Source organism: Dromaius novaehollandiae, chromosome 3, assembly GCF_036370855.1.
Source record: "Dromaius novaehollandiae isolate bDroNov1 chromosome 3, bDroNov1.hap1, whole genome shotgun sequence".
In the NCBI taxonomy this organism is placed as follows: Eukaryota; Metazoa; Chordata; class Aves; order Casuariiformes; family Dromaiidae; genus Dromaius; species Dromaius novaehollandiae.
Window position 1 is genome coordinate 24,587,230 of NC_088100.1, and position 20,135 is coordinate 24,607,364.

The following is a 20,135-nucleotide window of genomic DNA, read 5'->3' on the forward strand; positions in this document are numbered from 1 at the left end:
TTCTACTGACAGAAATGCAGCAAAGCACATTTTGATTGGACTTGGTGATGGTTGTGAAAATAATTGTTATTTATTTTATCACAGTTTGGGGAAGAAAAACATGCATGTGAAAGATCAGTTTAAATGATTAATTTCTGTCTTTCCTACAGTTATCTGTTACATATTTTTACTATTTTGTTTTTCATAACAGGTTACTGAAACCGGTTTAACACCTAGAGCACTTCTGAAATAACAAGAAACAATGCCACACAGTGGTTCTCTATAATACTTACATTTATGTTATGAACAGAAAAAAATTTTTCTAAAGCACTGGCCAATTATTTCTTTTAATTTGAGTGAGTTCATGTATCTGAGTTCTGTAAAAAAACCCAACCCTAAATCATCAGCTCGACCCTAACATACAAATTAGTGTTAGAAGACTTCTTTCACCATCTATTAACCTGTTTACTATATTATTTGGTGAGCATGGTTTACATAAACAAACTGAATTATTAAATGTGGGGTTGGCCAGGGGATTATGGAATGTACCTAAAGAGGAAGTTTTCATTAAGATATACTGCCCAGAGCACACACTGCAGGCTCAAAGTTAACATACAAGGCTTTTTCACCGTTTGTGTTATGGCAGCACATGAAAACACCAATCATCAGCATTATGGTCCTTTATAAAAGATGTTGAATCGACACACAGGAATGAAAGTGACTACTTGAAAGAAAAAGACTGCTTATCTTGGACTACCAACCGTGTTCTTGATGCCTAACACACAAACATCCCAAGCTAAATGACTAGGTTACATCGGTCTACAGCTACAGCTGCTTAGTCAGTCACACGGAGTAGAACAGCCTTAAAGGTAGATACCGAGGAACCTTGTTATGACTGCTGGGACCTGTGACCTCAAAGTTTAAATTTCTGCAGGAAGAGGAAGGAATTGAACTGAGGCCTATAATACCACAGCTGAATGTTACAGCCACAGAGCACTTTATTGTGAAGTACTATGAATCTAGCCCTCATTTTCTTTTGCTTTTCTTGTAGATAACAGATGTTCAAACATAGCATTTCATGTTGAATGATTTTTTTCCCAGGGACCAAACATTTTTGTGTTTTCTTTAGTAAGACAACCCCTCCACAAAAATCAAGTAAACCAATAGTACATTTTTGTTCCAAACTTTAGACTGACTTCTGAACCAAAGAAATCTATCTATTTACCCAACCCTGCTTCGAAGTGTACATGAATTAATGATCACAGACCTAAGAATTCATAATCAAACACTAGCAATATCTGCATTTTGCTACAGTGGAATGTATTTCCTTCTATGATCCTTCCTTGATCTAAAATTATAAAGTAAAAATATAAAAACAGAATATTCTTGTTGTGGGGATTTGCTCAGTTTCTGTATCCACAGTCACAGACATACTATACTCCTACTAGCCCTGCAAAGATCATACAACCACAACAGAAAGCAAATTATTCTTTCCTGCTAGAATGTCAACAGAATAGTCAACTGAACTTTGAATGCGGAATCTTGCTACCTTCAACCTGTACTTAGTTACACTTCTAAAAAACTCTGGCCTTGAAATATTGGCACTAGTGAAATCTGTAGAAGTTTTAACAGAGCGCAGTTGTAGGACTGGGAATTAGGAGACAAACAAAAGCATAAATCCAGCTGACCTTTCATGATCCCAAACACTTTTTTACTTGTTAACAGAATACACTTGTTCAGGAGTCACAGAGATAATAAAATTGATACAATAAAAGATAATAAAATTGAACTTGAAAATGTTCATTGTACTGTAACTTCTTAGAATAAACACATACTTCTTTAAATTTCAGATGGAATTGTACTTTTACTGCAGATGAAGGGAAAAGGCTTGGGAAGGAACAGGTAGGTCCTGTGGGTTAACTTTAGCTTTTACAACCACAAGACCCTCTTTGTGAAACAATGACTACAGGATCCAACTGACGAAGTAGGGCAAAAGTATTTTTGCCAACAGGTTAACCAACTGCGGAGGAGGAGGAGGAGGATTACAAGTCCCAATTCATTGAGGAAAAGCAGATGGGGTGGAAAGCAAAGGGTGCGCAGTGGTCAGAAGAGCCTCAGGGAATGTAAAACAGCGTGCAAGGACACTTGCCTCAAGTATACCTACACAAATACACCCAGCCTGGGAATTAAGAAGGATGAACCAGAGCTCCATGCGCAGTCGCAGGACTGCAACATCACTGGAATAACTGAGATGTGGTGGGACAGCCCACACGATGGGAGTGCTGTGGTGGACAGATGCAAGTTTTTCAGGAAAGACAGCTAAGAAAGCTGGCAGGAGGGGTAGTCTTCTATGTGAAGGGACAGATAAAATGTATGGCACTTCTTTATGGGATGGATGACAGGCTGGCTCTAACAGCCTGAGAGCTTGCAGGTCAGGATCAGAGAAGAGGCCAGTGAGGGTGACATTGTGGTGGGAATGTATTACTGACCACTCAATCAGGATGAAGAAGCAGGCAAAACCCTTTCTAAACAAGTGGGGGGAATCTCTATATCGTAGATCCTGCTTCTTATTTGGGACTTTAACCTCCCTGACATCAGCTGAAAGGGCAATACAGTGGGACACATGCAATTCGGGAGTTTTCTGGAGGATGTCAGGGATAACTTCTTGGTACAGGTACTGGATGGGACAGACAGGATGATGCACAAACAAACTAGCTGGAGATGTGATAATGGCAGCTTTGGCCAAGCATGAAATAGTGGAGTTAAAAATCCTGTGAGTTGTGAGGAAGGCAAACATCTGACTCGATTTCAGGTGCAGACTTTACCTTATTTTGAGAAGTGGTAGGTGGGATCTCAAGGGATGCAACTTAGAAAAGCAAAGGAGCTCAGGAAAGCTGACAGGTCTTTAAGTACAGCATGCTTAAAGCACAAGAATGGTTCATCCTGATACTCAGGAAGACTATTAGATGTACCAGGAGACTGGATGGCTAAGCACAGCACTCATTGCTGAGCTCCAGTACAAAAATGCAGTATACAGGCAGTGAAAGCAGGGACAACTTACTAAGAAGGAATTTTAGAAATATTACCAAGCCAGGCAGGTCTCAACTGGACTTGATACTTGCAAGGGACATCAAAGGCAACATGAGCTGCTATCACTATATTATTAGTAAAAGGCTGACAAGGAAAATGTGGGCCCACTGCTGCAAGAGGAATGTGATTTAGTGACAGCAGACATTGAAAAGACTGAGGTCCTCAATGGTTTCTTTGCCTCAGTATTCACCAAAAAGGCCTCCCAGGCTTCTGTGCTTAGTGGCAGGGGTAAAGGTAGAGGTACCAAGAGTGGATGAGGATCGAGTCTGGGGTTACTTGAGAGTGCCTGGACAATACAAGTGCATGGGACCAGACAGGCTGCATCCAAAGGTGCTGAGAGAGCTGGCTGATGTCATCAGTAGGCTGCTCTCAATCACTTCAGAAAGGTTACAAAGATCAGGGGAGGTCCCCAATAACTGGACAAAAGCAGATATGACACCAATCTTCAAAAAAGAGTGAAAGGATGATGCGGGGTACTACAGGCTGCTCAGCAGTGGATGTCATTTACCCCTACCTGAGAAACTCTTTTGACACTATTTCTCACAATATTTTTGTTGCTAAGTTTGGACACTATAGTCCAGAATAGATGGACAACTAGATGGGGTAGAAAACTCATCAGATGGTCAGACTCAGAGGGTAGTAGTGGTTAATGGGTCTGTAGGGGTGAGGGCTGTATGGGTCTGTCCTGAGACCTGTCCTGTTCAACACATTTATCAATGAGGAGGCACTGGAGTGCAGCCTCACCAGCCTGGGGGCGGCAGGAGGAGAGAGGGAAGTGAATGCATTCCAGGGCAGGGCTGCCATTCAGAGGCTGGCAGAAAGGCCTGACAGGAACCTGATGAAATTCAACAAGGACAAAGGCAAAGTCCTGCACCTGGGACAGAAGCACCCCTTGCAACAGTGTAGGCTGGGGACTGACTGGCTGTGGGAGCAGCTCTGCTGAGAAGGTCCTGGAGGTTTTGATTAGACAGTAGGGTGAACATGAGTCAGCAGTGTGCCCTTGCAGGACAGCCAGTATATCAAGGCAAAGTATTATCCTCCTCTATTGAATAGCTGTTATATCACATCCAGAATAGTGTCCAGTTTTTGTCCCCCTCACAAGTACAAGGATGATAATAAACTGGTGAGTTCTTTGGAGGGCTGCCAAGACGTTTAGGGGCTGGAACACTTGGCCTGTGAGGACAGTCTCACAGACTTGGCTTATGCAGCCTGGAGAAGAGATAGCTTTGGGGAGAATCATCAGCAAGGTAGAGCCATGCTCTTCATAGCTGTGCATGGTGGGAGGACGAGAGACAACAGGGAGAAGTTGAAATGAGAGTTTCAGTCTGGGTATAAGGAAAAACTTTTTGAACTGTGAGGACAGTCAAGCAGTGGAGCAGGTTGCCCAGCATAATTGCACAGTCTCCATCCTTGGGGATTTTCAAGACCATGCTGGATAAAGCCCTGAGTGACCTGGTGTGACCTCATAGCTGCCCTTGTCTTGATCAGGAGGTTGGACTAGATGCTGACTGTCATAAAAGTGTTTATAGAAATGTCTAAAATGTGTTTTTATAGTTTAATAATTGAAATATTGAAATATATATTTTCTTATTTTTCTGTGAAACAGATAAATATTTCTCAGATGACCAGCTGAAATCCAGAGCAACTCTAAGGATACAGACATAACAAAAATAACTTTTTCTTCACTCTAAGTAACATTATTGGCATAAAATACAGGAAAAAAAAGAAATATAAAAGCAACATAATTAAAAACAAAGTGCTTATTAACACTTAAAAATTTTCAATTTTCTCTTCAAATGACAGACCTTGTAAAGTTACATTGCAGTATGCCATAAATTTAAGATACAGAAAAAAAAAATCACATAAACATAAGCCTGAGAAGAGACACTGGAAACTAGGATTTCTACCCACTGTTCATATTTTCAAATGTGCTGCAAGGCTATGGTTTCATCATTTTGATTGTCTTCTCTCCTTCTAGCCTTATGCATCACTGTACTTCAATTTCGACAATAGGTGATGGACACCCTAACCCTACTTCATCTACAGCCTGATCATTAAAATATATTTCTTAGATTCAGAAGATGGGGGATTGAATCTCTTCTTGCTGAGAAGAGAATTCAACCTGGATCTCCTATATTCTGTAACAGTGCTCTAACCTTTGAGCCATCACCAGCAACATGCTTCTGAAAGAAAAAGAATCAACATTACTCAAATATCTAAAAATAAATATAAAATAATTTTAAATACCTACTCTCAAAACACATATCCAGGATAAAAAAATGTGCCATTTTCTCATGCCTGACCTCATAAACTAGAGAGCAGGGTGGAAGTTCAAACACCTCTGTACGTTCTGAATTCTCTTTTAGCTACCAACTCGGTTTCAGCTAAGCACAGATGATTTTAAGATTGTCCTTTTAATGTGTTCAATTCTATCAGTGATAGAGTACCTTAACTTTAAATACTGGATTCTAGCACTTTAAAGTGTGGTCACTGCCTTTATCTGATTTGTAGATGCCTGAATCAATCATTGTATCTGCTCCTAGCAACTTAGATGGTTTCAGCTGAATGTGTATTCTGTCCTTGCAAGGCAAATGTTAAAAGGGGGTATCAAAAGTAACATAGTTGTCAGAGGGAAGGATGTGTACTGTAACATGATTAGATTAAATCAAAAGAGTATAGAAGGGAAAAGATCTCTTTGGACCACATGCAAGAAAAAATATTTAATGATCTACGAAAACAAGGCTAGAGAAGAAACTCAGAAGAGCAACCAGATGCTGTATTTAGAAACATCATTTGCTTAGGAAGTAAAAATAATTTCTACATGCTCAGCTTAATAAAATCAATTTTATAGTAACACACTTGTGTTGCCAAAATCGAAAGCACCATTAATAAGACAAGACTATGCTTATTTTTACTCCAGAAAATTAAAATGTCTTCCCCAGGAACGATGGCACCTTAAGAAATCATGGAAAGATGGTGCAAGAGGTAAAAGGCAAACTATTAAAAAAAAACCCTGTGTCAAAATAGCAGATTCTGAAACACTTAATAAGTGTATTAAGTCTGCATAAGTAACGTTCATATTCTTATTCTACATCATCATTAGAATGATCACATTTAAAAAAATTACAACATGCTTGCATATAAATGCTTGCAATAACAAGAAACTAAATGAAAATGTGAGACTATCTTGTGGATTATGTTTAGTTAAAAATATTTGTCATCAGCTGAAAATATGGTCTCTCAAAAGTATGTACATGTTTATATTTTATAAAATTTTTATTCTTAATTCTAAGTAGTGATTATTAAAGACCATTCACATCTTTGCTAACTCATATTGACTTCTTAAAAAGATGAATAACAATGTTAATATTTTAAGTCATGAAGACATGAATGCATATAATATATAACAAAACTCCTTTTTCAAGAAAATTTTTAAATTCCATCTTGTAAGAAAATAAAGAATATTCATATTTGAAAACTAAGGAGGATTTACTTTCTGACCTTCATCACAGTGTTAACTCATCACAGTATTAACTCACCCTCATATTTATTTTTAAAAGAGTCGAATATTCTTAGCAATAACTATGTCCAGTTAAAAGGAATACCATACAAACACGTACTGAATTTACTACTATTATATTGCATTAAAAATTTTTGAGACAGGGAATAACAAGAATGTACTTGAATTAAACATGATTATGTGAGGTTACCCACTGAAGTTTTCTACAACACCAAATCTCTGTAGTTTAGAACTAAGTTCCTCACAAAACATAAAAAATATGAAAATATGATATACTGAAGAATTTGCCATTAACCATCTTCTGCTCATGCCACCAATGATTTACTACCAAATGTAGTGTTTTCTTGTACCTCTGGGATTATTATGCTGTTTATTATAATTACAGCAATTTGGTGAAGGGAAGGATTTGATGGAAAGAAAGGAATAAATATATGCATGAATGAATAGGAAAAAAAGGTTATCTGTTCTGTTTTTATGCATTCCCAACTGTAAAAGTAGCCCTTATATTTTTAGTTTTCTAAATTACAGAACAAAGTTGAAATAAATTGAAAAAAAATAAACATACTAAAAAACCACATTGTTAAAATATTGTTCTGAATTGTCAGGTTGATTTGGTTTAAGCTTCTGATTTGTGAAATCTGATCTTCACTAATTTCAAATGTCCCTTTGTTTAAAATTTCTGTATAATAGATATCATTTATATCAGGGTCATAATGATTAGAGCTTGGTTAGGGAGGAAAAAAACATGAGCTCTCTCTTTCCCTTTCCATACACATGTTTTTTCCTGAGAAAGATTCAAAGAGCAAGCAGTCTTACTTTTGTATTCCAGGTGAAAACCAGCTGCTGCCACACTAATGTCAGAATGAAAATGCAGATAAAGCTGATTGGAGGTGCTATTCAACAATGCTGGCACAGTTGTACCTGGAAAAATAAAAGTTGTGAAATACACTGTTGCATGGTGATTTTTAAAGAGAACACATATGCAGAGTTTTATATTGAATAGACATAAGCAAGACTGAATCAGACAGGCTCATTTTCTTCTCATTATGTTCACAAAAATCTCAAACATTCTGTTTTGCTTTCTACCGAAGCTGCCAAAAGGTTTTGATTACAAGTTGTGATACCAAGTGGCTACGTAAGTATAATCAAAGTAGATCCCATCATGTTCAGATGAAACCCTGTTGACTTCAATAGAAAAAGTTACTTAAGTAAAGGATTTGATTATGAGATCAAACTCAACTTCATTTGACTTTTTCCCACATGTATAAAAAAAACAGCAGCACAGAATGAAACAGTCTAGACCTTTTCTCTGTGTCCTCTTTATGCCTTCTTCCCACAATAACATAGCAACCATTTATTCTAATTCTGAGGGTATGCAGAAATAGGGAATGAAGATATGAGTGCAACGTTTCAAAAAAAAAAAGAAAACGAACAAACAAAAAAGCTTCATCTAGCTAATTCAAATAACAATAGCTCAATTGCAGTGTCACTGACTTCAGCACATGCTATACAACAAGCTTATCACTAACCCTGGACACATTCTTGGTCACTAGCATTGCTAAGTCCAACACTATATTTTCTTTGTCGCCATATAACTAGTATGTAACTCATGTTCTACAGTCTAAAGCTGGCACATCTACTCAGGTTAAAAAGTCCATCATTTTCTATGGGTATGCCCTTAAAGACTGTATCAAGTGACTCATGAACTTCAACAGTGGTTGCATAAGAAATATTTTCATTTCTTGTGAGGCATTTGCTTCTTCTATAGCAACTGTGATCAGGCTAGATATAACTTTTAAACTTAGGCTTGAAAAGACACACTAGAAAAAATTACCTTCATAATTCTACAGTCCAACTAGGAAAAGGTAAAAAATTACTAAGCTAAAACTGTATTAAATAAAATCTTGACATAAATGGTGAGGAGCTAAAAAGATAATAAAATGGACTTAATACACTGTAGTCCTTCAAGGAAGGTTTGATTGTTTGACATGGAAGCTCCAAGTATGGAAATTCAGAGATAGCACAGAATGTCCATGTTGCACAATATTCACAGTGGAATACAAAAAATAGTAAAACATCTTCCAGGAGAGAGGAGGTTTCACAGCACCCATATAAAATCTGGAGCACATTAAAGGATGATTAAGGTGCCTTCCTCAGTGCAAGTAAGGATGCTGAGTCAGAATTACTATCCTCTTGACTTTACAAAATTGCTCTTCTGGCAGTTCTGTGCACTTCTATATGCACTTTTTGTTCCTTTGTAGAATGTACTAACATTTAACATATATCGTATTGCACTGTGAGCAAACCTGAGGCTAGAGTTTTTAATTCTCAGAATTGCCACATTCAATGGCATAGCTAAAAGAAATTTCATCGATGGCTTGTCAGTCTCTACTTCTTCTGGGATCAGGCAGATTGAGCAGGTAAGATAAGTTTCAGTGCAGTGACCAGATGCAATGTCAGTGTGTGCTGGTTGCCTGTACTCCCTTTATCATCAATGGAGAGAAGCAGTAATTCATGGCAGAAGTAGGAGATTTTATGAATAACAGCTTAAGTGTAGATATCTACACGGCAGACATCTAACATTCAGATGGATAGAAGGGTTACACTTCTCAATTCACTTCTCAATCTCTTGGTTTAATACAGAAAAAAGGGAAACTCTCCTACAAGACAGTAAATGTGGGTTTGCCTCCTGAAAGGTTTAAAAGGGAATGAGCAACAGACTTCTATTTGTGAATTAATGTTTTATTATGATGTTATCTTGGAAAATTATGTCCACTATCACTTTCAAGCTTTAGCAATAACAACAGAAAACAATGATGTGCCTCATTCCAGGGATGAGCACTATTGTGCATGTGCAAAAGATTGTCTAGGTATTTAAGAAACTTCCAGGCTAAAAAGGGAGACTAATGGTCATTTTAGGCATTTCTTGGGTTAGCACAGCCACAGAGTATGGATCATTTCCTTTAAGACGGGTACTTAAATTCTTTCTAAATTTCACTATCATTGTAACAGTAGATTCTGCAGATATCAGTCAGCCTTAATGACTGATCCATTTGTATGCTTTCTGCATATATGTCTGAGTGTATATACGTATGTACAGGAATGTCAGGTATTACCTGCATTTCCAATTTTGAATGGAGTTGTAGCTATATTCAGTCATATTTTTTTCAGATTTTCAGATTTTATATATGCAATAGTCAGATGAAGCACCAGTCCTAAACTAGTAATTCTAAACACTGCTGCTTTTTTGGGCTTGTTTCCACATTTTTGTTTGTTTCTCTGTATTATTTAAAAAGACTTCTCATTTAGGTTCAGACTTGCACGGTCAGGAGCTTCATCCAACACTCTCAGGGCAAAGGCAGTATGTTTGTCAAGAATATCCTCTCAGTCAGCTGCTATGTCTACAACCTTCATTAAGAAGTCCACAACAGACTTAACTTTGGCATATTAATGAATGACTTTCTGTCCTCAGTCCAAGAAATTTCCACTCTGTCACAACGCCATACTGTGACACATTTGGCAGCACAGTTACAAACATTCTCGGGATGCCTGACAGTTATGCAAGTGTTATAAGCATTTTTTCCATTTCTGGCTCAATAGGCAGGCCCTCTGTAGGAACTGCAATTACTGAGCTATAAGTACCGAGTATTTCTACATTCGGTTAACAAGTTTGTAGACTTATAACAAATGCAGGCTTTAGAAGAGATAAAAAAAAAATTCTTGGATGGAAGATCCCCATGCTGGACTGAAGAACTGGAAAATGAGAGACTACAACTTTTAAGGACAAGTGTAGAAGATCAGACACCTGGTAAGGAATGCAAATATAACCCGATTATCATTTAGGAAAATTTTAGTGTAACGCTGTATTTCTAAATAAACTGACGTCTTTTTTGAAAGCAGGATGCTTATTGAAAACAAGGAAACCTAAATCATGATTCAAAATATGAAGTATAGTTCGTCTGTAGGAGAAAAAGCAATGCCAGTTTTGGCAAACTTGCACAATATAGCAAATAAATTTCTATTCTGTTTTGAAAAATTGTGACCTTCCAAAATGAGAGAGTTAAGAGATTGAGATTCAATCTCTTAAAACAATCTCTGAGTATAACCAAATTCTTTTCCAGGCATAAGGCTATTATGTAAACCTGGAGACTCTTCTGTTCATTGTAAAATGGATCAGTAATAAGAAGAAAAGAATTAACTTTCTCGCTGTCCCATTACTGATCCTGTTCCATTTAAGCATTTGGAAAGGCAACCAAGCTTCATGAACCAAAAATCTGCCATACCTGTATTTAGTCTGCAGATGGTATTGCTTGTATACAGCAACTGCTATAAAAGACTGAGAAAATATTTTGATGATCTTTTTCTAAAGGCAACGTTATTTTCACTTGCTCATGAGCCACCAGCTCTACTTTGATGGACCAGTAATACTGAAAACAATCATAATACAGAGTATTCCAATTACTCTAAATGCCTCTGGGTATTATAAAAGGTACTATCTAGCGTTGTCCAGAAAACCTGCTCTTAAAAAGAAAGTTTGATCACCAAAAGGCATCACCTGTCAGCAGTGGATGGGCACAGAAATTTCTCCTTTCCATCTCACTAATAAATGCTTTGAGAAAGCTCCTAATGGTGTTCAATACATCAGTCATATCTACAGCAGCATCTTGTCGAGATGGCTGCATGAAAACCCCTGTTTTCTGCCACCAGGAAGGCAGCGTACCAGGTATCTTTATGTCTGCTATCAGGTGGCCTAAGGACTGTGCCACAGCTTGTTTACAAAGCCTCTGTTACCTTCTCCTAAAACAGCATCCTCACAACCGAAACATTGCTGCAGCATAAGGAAAAAAAAAAAGCCCTGATATTGCTGCCATGCCCTGATAGATGATGACCCACAGGATTAATCCAAAAAGAACAAGGCAATGTGTCCAGGCCATGAGGGCCCACCCCCCAGCCCTCCCAGTCCCTGCCCCCTGGCCTCCCTCCATCGCCCAGCCCCAGCCCCACCTCAGCGCAGCCTGGGGCCGTGGGTCGCTGTCCCGTAATGCCGCAGCAGTGCCGTCTCCAGCACCGCCACGGCCCAGCCCTGCCTGGCCACGGGACCCCCAGCCCCAGCCCAACGCCCCCCGGGGCTGGAGCTGCCCAGCTCCCCTTGGCCCTGCTGCCTCGGGATGGGGGGACGGGCCCCGCCAGCAGCCCCGACACCACCGCCGCGGCCACGAGGAGCCACCAGCCCGCACAGCGCCCTGACATGAAGGAAATGGTATAGTTAGCTACCTTTATGAAGTTCTGCAAAGGCAACAGACTCCGATGGATTCACCTACCCCAAACAACCCTCTCATATTGATTAACAGCACAGTTTCATAAGTTCTTAGTAATACGATGTGCAGTTATGCATTCTGAATGCATATTTACAAGACAGCTGAATTTTAGAGTGAATCAGCATAACCTGGAAGCAATGTTGGTGTGCAAGATTTACTGAGAAAGAAATGCTATCTACTGAATTTTATTACTTATGAAATTACACCTGAAAGTCAGAATTCTGTTTCAGTCTCACATTTCACGTTCAGTTTTGAGGACAGCAGGTTTCGCGTCATGTTTAAATACTGTTTATTAAGCCTTTCCTACACACGAACATATTCTTCATATAAAGTCTGACGTTCATTATATAAAAGACATAAATTCACAAATAAATCTCTGCTACTCTATTTCCAGTAAAATATTTCTAATACAAAAAACTGTCTTCAGTTTTCCAGGAAATTAGGAAGCAAGATGACACACTTTCGGTTTAGAATAAGGGAGTATTTTGAGCCTTGAGTGTTGTTAAATGGAATGTTGTTAAATGAATCATTTGATCAATTCTTTATCCAACACACCAAAAAAAAGTCACACATTTAAATTGTCAAAAGCTGATCACATTCCATGATCACTATCTTCCTTGCTGCCAATTAAATATATAGTATAACTATTAGCATTTAACATAAAAAGTTATAGCATTATACGTAAATGTTTAGATGCAACTTCAAATCAATTCAATATCCAATTAAATAATGTGAGGTTTATCTTTTATTTAATCATTCCTTTCCTTATGGAATTCAATACTCACCTATACTTTAAAAGTTTGTGAAATCACTAGAAAAGCAAAATTCCATAAAATGCTTTAGCTATACCAGAATCAGATCAGGCTTGTGATAGAAATGATGAGTCTGGGATATAATTCATCACTTAATCTCACATGAGTTTTCCATTTCTCTTGGCCTGGTTTATAGAATATGCTCTTCCTATAAAAATTATTTTACAAAAAAAGGAGTAAAACCATGTATATCTAATATACACGTGAAAAAACAAATGACATGGTTTGTTATATTGCAATTGTAATGTTTGTTTTGTTCTCTGAGATCCAGTGAGTTTGTGCAAAAACAAGGATAAGCTAAGTCAAAGTCATCAAAGGAAGCTCTGTGAATGTCAGTATCAATTTATGTCAGTACATCCTCTCTACTGGAGGAATAGGTAAGATGAAAGAAAGACTTTTTAAAAGTATAGCACTCAAATCCAACTAATGAAAGCTAAACATGTCAGTGTCATTTTTGCTTCTGAAAATCTTCTCTTTAGATATTTATTTTGACACATTTACAGCACTTGAAACTTCCCACCCAAAATAAGACAGTTACGTAATGAATTCTGAAAGATTTCATACAACTATATTTTGGGGATATGTGTGAGCACACATGCACATGTTCCCTCATACACCTACATATAGCCCTGTATGTTTAAATCAAAGCATATTCTTACCTGAAAAGCTCCCAAGACGCGGTGCTGTCATATCTCCACCATCATATATTTCAAGCGAATCCCAATTATGTTCAGTGGCAAAGCTGATGACCTGGATCTGTAAAACACCACCACTGAGAATTTTTAAAATCAACTAATCATATGTATTTTGAAATGTTCTAAAAACAGCAAAATAAAAGAAGAATATGACCCAAAGAAAATATAAACAAGAAGATCAAAACAAAAATACTTGAGTGAAAAATGTTCACTTTTTAAGTTCTCTAAACTTTTACAAAGCATGAATGTTGCACCAGGTAAAATAGAATGTTTTTGCACATATGTTGTATGATTATAAATAATTACTCAAAGTGCAAATGAGAAGATAATCAAGACAGCTGCAGACCTCTCAAGTGCCTCAGTGAAATCCTAACAGATAGCAAGGGTTGACATTTGCATACCAGCTTGAAGGATCAGGACCTGCTCTCAATATTCTACACAGTGAAAAGAGAAAGCTGCTTCTTACCTATTTCTCCTTTGTGCCCTCGAGGAAAAGAAAAAAATAAAGCTAACCAATGAACAACACTGAGAAAAACAAAGCACAAATGTTTCAAGTAGACAAGAAAACAATCCAACTGACTGCTCTTTTCTCAAGCTGCTAGAGAAAAAAAAAAATTACTTTTAAAAACAAACCACAGAATACTTAATATTCAATGATTGACAGAATGTAGACTTGCCTGAATACCTGATCCTTCAGTCACTATGATTTTCCACACACAATTCAAGCTGTTACCATAAGGTTCAGGGTAACCTGGTGACAGAATAGTACCTCTTCGTTCAGTAAAATTCCCACTACATGGCACTGAAAGGAAGTATTATCATGAATTATTACAATACCTGAAACAATTTACAGAACAGAAAAGTAATAATAATTTTTACTAATAAGCTAATGATCATAACTCTCTTTTATAACATAAACAGGGGTTTTTTTGGTAACATAAATAGGCTGTAAGCAATGATCTGAACTTTAGAAAGCAATTTTGTTTTCTAAAGTATACTAAGAACACCCAGTATATGATACAAGCTGTACAAATAATCAACCTAGAAGTGAATTTCATTTTGAGTGCATGTTAGAACAGCCTAGCCGCATAGCCTAGGATCATGTCCTACTGAGAGCAACAACAAAAAATGGTAAAGTTCTAATACTGGACCTAGCTGGTAAAACTGTGGTACGTTACACATTTACCATATGAACCATCACTTCTTTAAGGTTCAAGAAAACAGAACCAAACTAAACAGAAAACAAAATACATAGAAAACCTACCACAGGTCACCTACATGTATTCTTGGAACACTCTAGCTATAGTGTAAATTCCTATAAATAGCAATGAGCTTTTGATATAAATATAAGGAGGGGGAGAGAACCTTTTAACATTTACAAATAAATCTAAAGTACTAAACATTATCTCATTTGACGCGTGGTGACAAACTGAAGCAAATTAGCTATATGTAACAATGCTGTCATCATTAACTCTACGTTATACCTCTACTTGAAAAAAGAAATCATCCTCCTATGTGTGATAGAAAGATACCACAAATACTGTACAATACAACAGTTAAAGACACTTCTAGAGAATTTCAAACTGTGGCTGAGTCATGAAAATAAATAAATGTTCAAGAAAATGTGCATCACACTTGTTCATATAATCTAAGTCATTACACAGAACACTATACTGCCTACCAACCAGCTGGTACTCGATTACTTTTTGATATAGAAAACTGCTCTTTTAAATTGAGCATGGCTGATATTAAACTAAGGAGAGTGAACATATGTGTTAAATACTATTTTCTGAAATAGTTCCTGAATTCTGATTCAGAGACATGTGTGACAGAACAGAAAAATGTAATTGCTTACCTACACAGCTTGGTACTGTGTCATTCCACTGAGCTAAGGCATTCGGCACAGACCGACATCGGATAGCTTTGGAGCCTTGTAGCAGATAGCCAGGACTACATTCAAATCGAACAACAGAACCTGCTGAAAACTCAGAGCCAATTCTCCTTCCATACCGTGGCTCTGGAATCGAGCTACACTGCGTATCACTTGTGCGCGGAACAGCTGCATAAGCAGAAGAAAAAAAAAAGATGCCATGAACCCAAATGACAGTCATCATCTAAAAAACAAACAGACCACTAAATATGCACAGTTTCTTATAGGATAGAGTTTAATTTTACTTGTTCCATGTACTTGTTCTATTCCTGTCATCTTAAAGAATGGCCTAATGTTTTCATTCCTGTTAGCTGGATTTTGGGGTTTGAGCTGTGACCAGCTGTGACAGCCACGTTACAGGAACACTTCTCTCCCATGTGAATACCATAGCAGCTTGGAGAGCAAGTGACTTGAAGCATGTTCGTAGGCATGAGAGGACCAGTGGGGTTTTTAACTATGCTCTTTACTGACCGAATACTAATACCTATCACCTACTTTACTTATTAAATATGGAAGCTTTGGCTTCTCCTTGGAATAACAGAATATTATGCTGTAGACAATCAGAAATAAGAACAATGTATTATTACACCAATATTTATCATATTGGACAATACACAAAAATAGCAATGCCACCCTCAAGGCCCTTTAAATATTTCAACAACAATTATTTTTACCAATAGTTTCTGAGAATTCATAAACCTGATGTGATACAGAAACATTTAAAATAATCTAAGCAACATTTAAAGGGCAAAATAATAAAAGTTCATTAGAAGCCTATGGTTTTATTTTCCCTTTGACTTTCTTATTTCTGGCCACTTCTTTATTACAAGCATTTTTTTGTAGTTACTGACTTATTTGGGGGTTTTAGCATTGTGTACTTCTAGTGTATTGAGGTGGTTGATCTTTCTATATGTGATTTCACAGTTAGGTAGTAAATGCCACAATTTGAAAACTAACATAAAGATATATATTGATAGAAAAAAATGACAGAAGTATCATATGTGCCACAATATCACCTACGGCTTATATTAAAATAAAACAAATGTATGTAGAAACAATCTCATTAAATACAAGTGAGTTTTCTGGGTGAGAGTCAAGTTCAGAAGCTTTGTTTGGTCAGTTTGGTTTCTTCAAGAAATAGTTTCAAGGGATTACTACATCTAAATATGAATAACTAGCACTGTGAAAACTGATTGCCACTTGGCCCTTAAACAATGCAGAAAGAATGGCATAGAAAAAAAAATTAAATGCGGTTCAGACTTTCTTTTTGGCAGAGCATCAAACATGACATTTCATTCCTACTGCCATGTTTTAAGAATAGTACAAAAAAAGCCACAGTTATATTTCATTCTATTTTATGACCATAAATTTAATTTTCTTTTCTGGTTTGTAACAGCAAATAGCAATACTCACGTCGACTTATGTGCCTACATCTACAGCACACACAACAAGTGTGTACCTGGCCAGTGGCTCCCTGGCCACTAAGTATGGCAGAAGATGTTTGGAGCCTAAATATACTTATTTTCCTATCATTAGTTTTATGCTTTTCTCATTTCTTGCACTGTCATTTACTCTACCCAAAATTACAATTACTTAAGTACAGTTGTTTCAAGCACTGGCAGGTTCTCTAGAAGTTCACATTTGTGTTTAAGTTGAATATAGAACATTAATTAAAACCAGTCCTATAGCTAACATGAACTATGCAACACATTTTAGCACAACACTGGAAATTTTCATTTATGATTATATTAACATTATATTCTATCAGTTTTCTGTATTGCTATTGGGAATAACAGTTAAGTGTATGCAAGCGTTGTTGAATGTAGAGAAAAGCTTTCTAAAAGAAAGTTACAAATATTAAGTACTAGTGATAACAGTACATGCCATTTTTACCAGTACACAGTGGATTGATTTGTCAGATTAGGTCATATAAACACACTTCTGAATCAGTAGGGTGGATGGATACAGAAGATTTAAACTTTTAGCCTTGAAAGCCTAAGCAAGCTATAAGATGCATCCAAACAACTGAAAGAAATGGTCCAAGGTAGACTAACACATTCCTGGAATGAGTTACACAACAGTTTACCAAAAAAAAAAAGCTGATGAATTTCACAAGTTTTGAAAATGGTTAAATACTTTAAATAGTATAAAGAAACCACTTCCCTTTCAGTGAATTTAATACAATGGACTGTTTAAATAAACAGGATTTTGTGATTAAGATTTCAACAGGACAATAATGAGGAAACTCTACTTCAAAGATTTGACACAGTCACAGTTCTTCCTGATCATCATCTGCAGACCAGATGCAGTCTGCCAGGTCAGTTCATCTGATCTGGCCTGCTCTTTTTTGTCCTCTTTTCTTGGGCCTAATTGCCTTTTCTCTATCTAATGGACTACTGTACAACCACTATTTTATTCAAAATTGTTTTTTATTGCATAATGACTGCACCCACATCCAGTTACACAGCTGTCATATGAGTAGAGCTGCAGCTTCTACCATGTGCCTAGGCATGAATCCATCACTTGGCACAGGCTGCTTAGTCAGTAGCAGAGTTTTGGCCATAAGATGAATAATTTCCAATCATGTGATAGCAAAATGTTCAATATGTTGTTGCAGGCAAAACAGTCTCAACTCAAGGAATTTATACTTAATTTAATTTATTGCCAACTAACACAAACTTTTGATCACTGATTGAGAAAAAAGATGACACAAACGATCAAACTACCATTTAAGAAAACACCTTTTTTTGCCCCTCGCCAGGCTCAGCTTGAGTCAAACACCTATCCTCTCCCTTTCTTCTCTCAGTTTCCTTGGATATTCCTCCAGTGAGGTGACAGGCAGCGCAGGTCATGTGCACTCTTTTTGCTTCTTGGTTTCTTTCTAGCCCTCTTTGATTCTTCCGGTTTTCCTCTGCTGTACTTTCCTTCTTACTCATTTTCTTTCTTGTTTGTTGCTTCTTCATGTTTTCTTGCCCCTTTGTTTCTTAGTATCCTTGCTCCAGTGTGTCACCTGAGGGACACGGTCCCTCAAAGGTGTCCCTGCTCCAGCACAGGTCTTCCACAGGCTGCCATCCCCTGAGAGGTGTTCCCACCCCAGTGTGGGCCACCTACGGGCCACAACACCTTTAGCAGCGCTTCCTTCCAAGAGTGGGTCTCTAGCAGTCTACCCCACAGGACCTCCAGCAGCAGGTCCCCAGCAGTGTCTCTGGCCCCAAGCAGCTGCCACTTTCTTTCTTCGATATGTTTGAGCAGGGGCACTGTGTGCTTCTCTGACTAGCTGAAGTTTTGGCATGTGATGGCTTGCTCTCAGCAGTTCCAGAGGAAGCTGGCTATGACTGGCACACGGTAGTTCATGATCTCCTTCCACACAGGTCACCAGTGCAGCCTCCTGCATTACATATGTCTAGCCCTTAGCTGTCTCCCTAAGAGATTGTGTGACCTGTCCTGACTGAAAATTTCAGCATCACTGAAAACAAGTATAAAGTAAACCCAAAAAAAGCCATCCCCAATCTTCTCAAGTGTGATTGTGATTGTTCATACATAATATCTCCGCATATCTAACCCTAATATTCTGAAAGAGTGGTATTCATTCAGTCTGGTACTACACATACTCTTTACCCCTTGTATGAAATATAAGGAAATGTGGTCATCTGAGAAAAAGAAATGAAGTCTCAGATGAGATATGCAGCTAAAAATAAGTTTTTGAGACAGCAGCATTGCAAAAGCCATTAAACCTGAATAAAAAGCAACAAATCTCATCTGTTGCTTGCCCAGACCAGGATGTGAAATAATGCAATCTATAACTTTTTTCCCCTCTAGCCTTCCTTCTAGCTTCTGCTTACAGTGTTGGCAATCTAGACTTCTCAAGCTGTATCTCAGAGACATTCTATTTTCTATAGTAATTATCCTCCCTTTTTTAGTAAATGTTTCACACTGCTGTGAAACAAAATTGAAATCAGCCCAGTGGAAAAGTGAATGGGGAAGAAGGTCAACCTGGAATAGAGGGTGATAAATAAAATGATTGACTTTGCAGGCCAGATTGGTGCATTCATTGAGAGAGTGGACGCTATTATCCAGAGTATTTAAAAGGCTAGCAAGCAGGCATTACTGGAAATGTGATCATATATTTCATAAGATGAGAAAAAAATCACAAAATGAGATAGCTTATTAGTTAAATACCATTAACTCATTAAGCAAAAGAAATGTGTATTAAATGAAGCTCCTAAGACATATGTCAAAACATACACAAAAATGGATGGCCAAACAGCTTCATGATGCTCTTGAGACAAATAGCATGGATCTGCTTGATTCATTTTGTGATGCCACAGAAAACATTTCTTATTTCTCAAAATCTTTCTTATTTTTACTAAAAAATGTTTGCAGTCCAGATAAATGACTGAAATGAAGCATATCATTGTGTACACCTGGAGAGTTACTCTTCTGCAGAAACATGTGTGTGTGTGTTTGTATATATATATGCATATTATACATATGTATGCATGCATATACATACAATTAATAGAACTGAGGCTTTATATCACAGTTACAACACAGTAATGCAGTTAAAAATAACTAAACACTCGGCATATGAGAAAAGTAAATGGAATAAAATTGAAAGGTGTAATTCACATGCAAATGGATGATAGGAAGAACTCAAATGCTGAAGGCTGTTCTCTAATTCCATAAATTTGTAGGTTATTATTTCCCCCTCTTTTTAGCATTAACTGTGAGAATGATAAATTTAAATGCAAGTGACGCTTCTGATGTATAAAGAAGACAGATACTGACATC

General features: G+C 37.4%; 1 protein-coding gene across 1 annotated transcript in view; it reads right to left on the reverse strand.

Annotated features, from left to right (window-relative positions):
* The window catches only part of CSMD1 (CUB and Sushi multiple domains 1), a 1,240,345-nt gene that overhangs the window by 178,940 nt on the left and 1,041,270 nt on the right, over positions 1-20,135 (reverse strand). Inside the window, exons 34-37 of the mRNA XM_026097018.2 lie at positions 15,270-15,473; positions 14,092-14,216; positions 13,379-13,475; positions 7,406-7,510 (exon numbers count right to left, since the gene is read on the reverse strand). Of these exons, the coding sequence (XP_025952803.2) occupies positions 7,406-7,510; positions 13,379-13,475; positions 14,092-14,216; positions 15,270-15,473 (531 nt within the window). The remainder of the gene's footprint in view (positions 1-7,405; positions 7,511-13,378; positions 13,476-14,091; positions 14,217-15,269; positions 15,474-20,135) is intronic.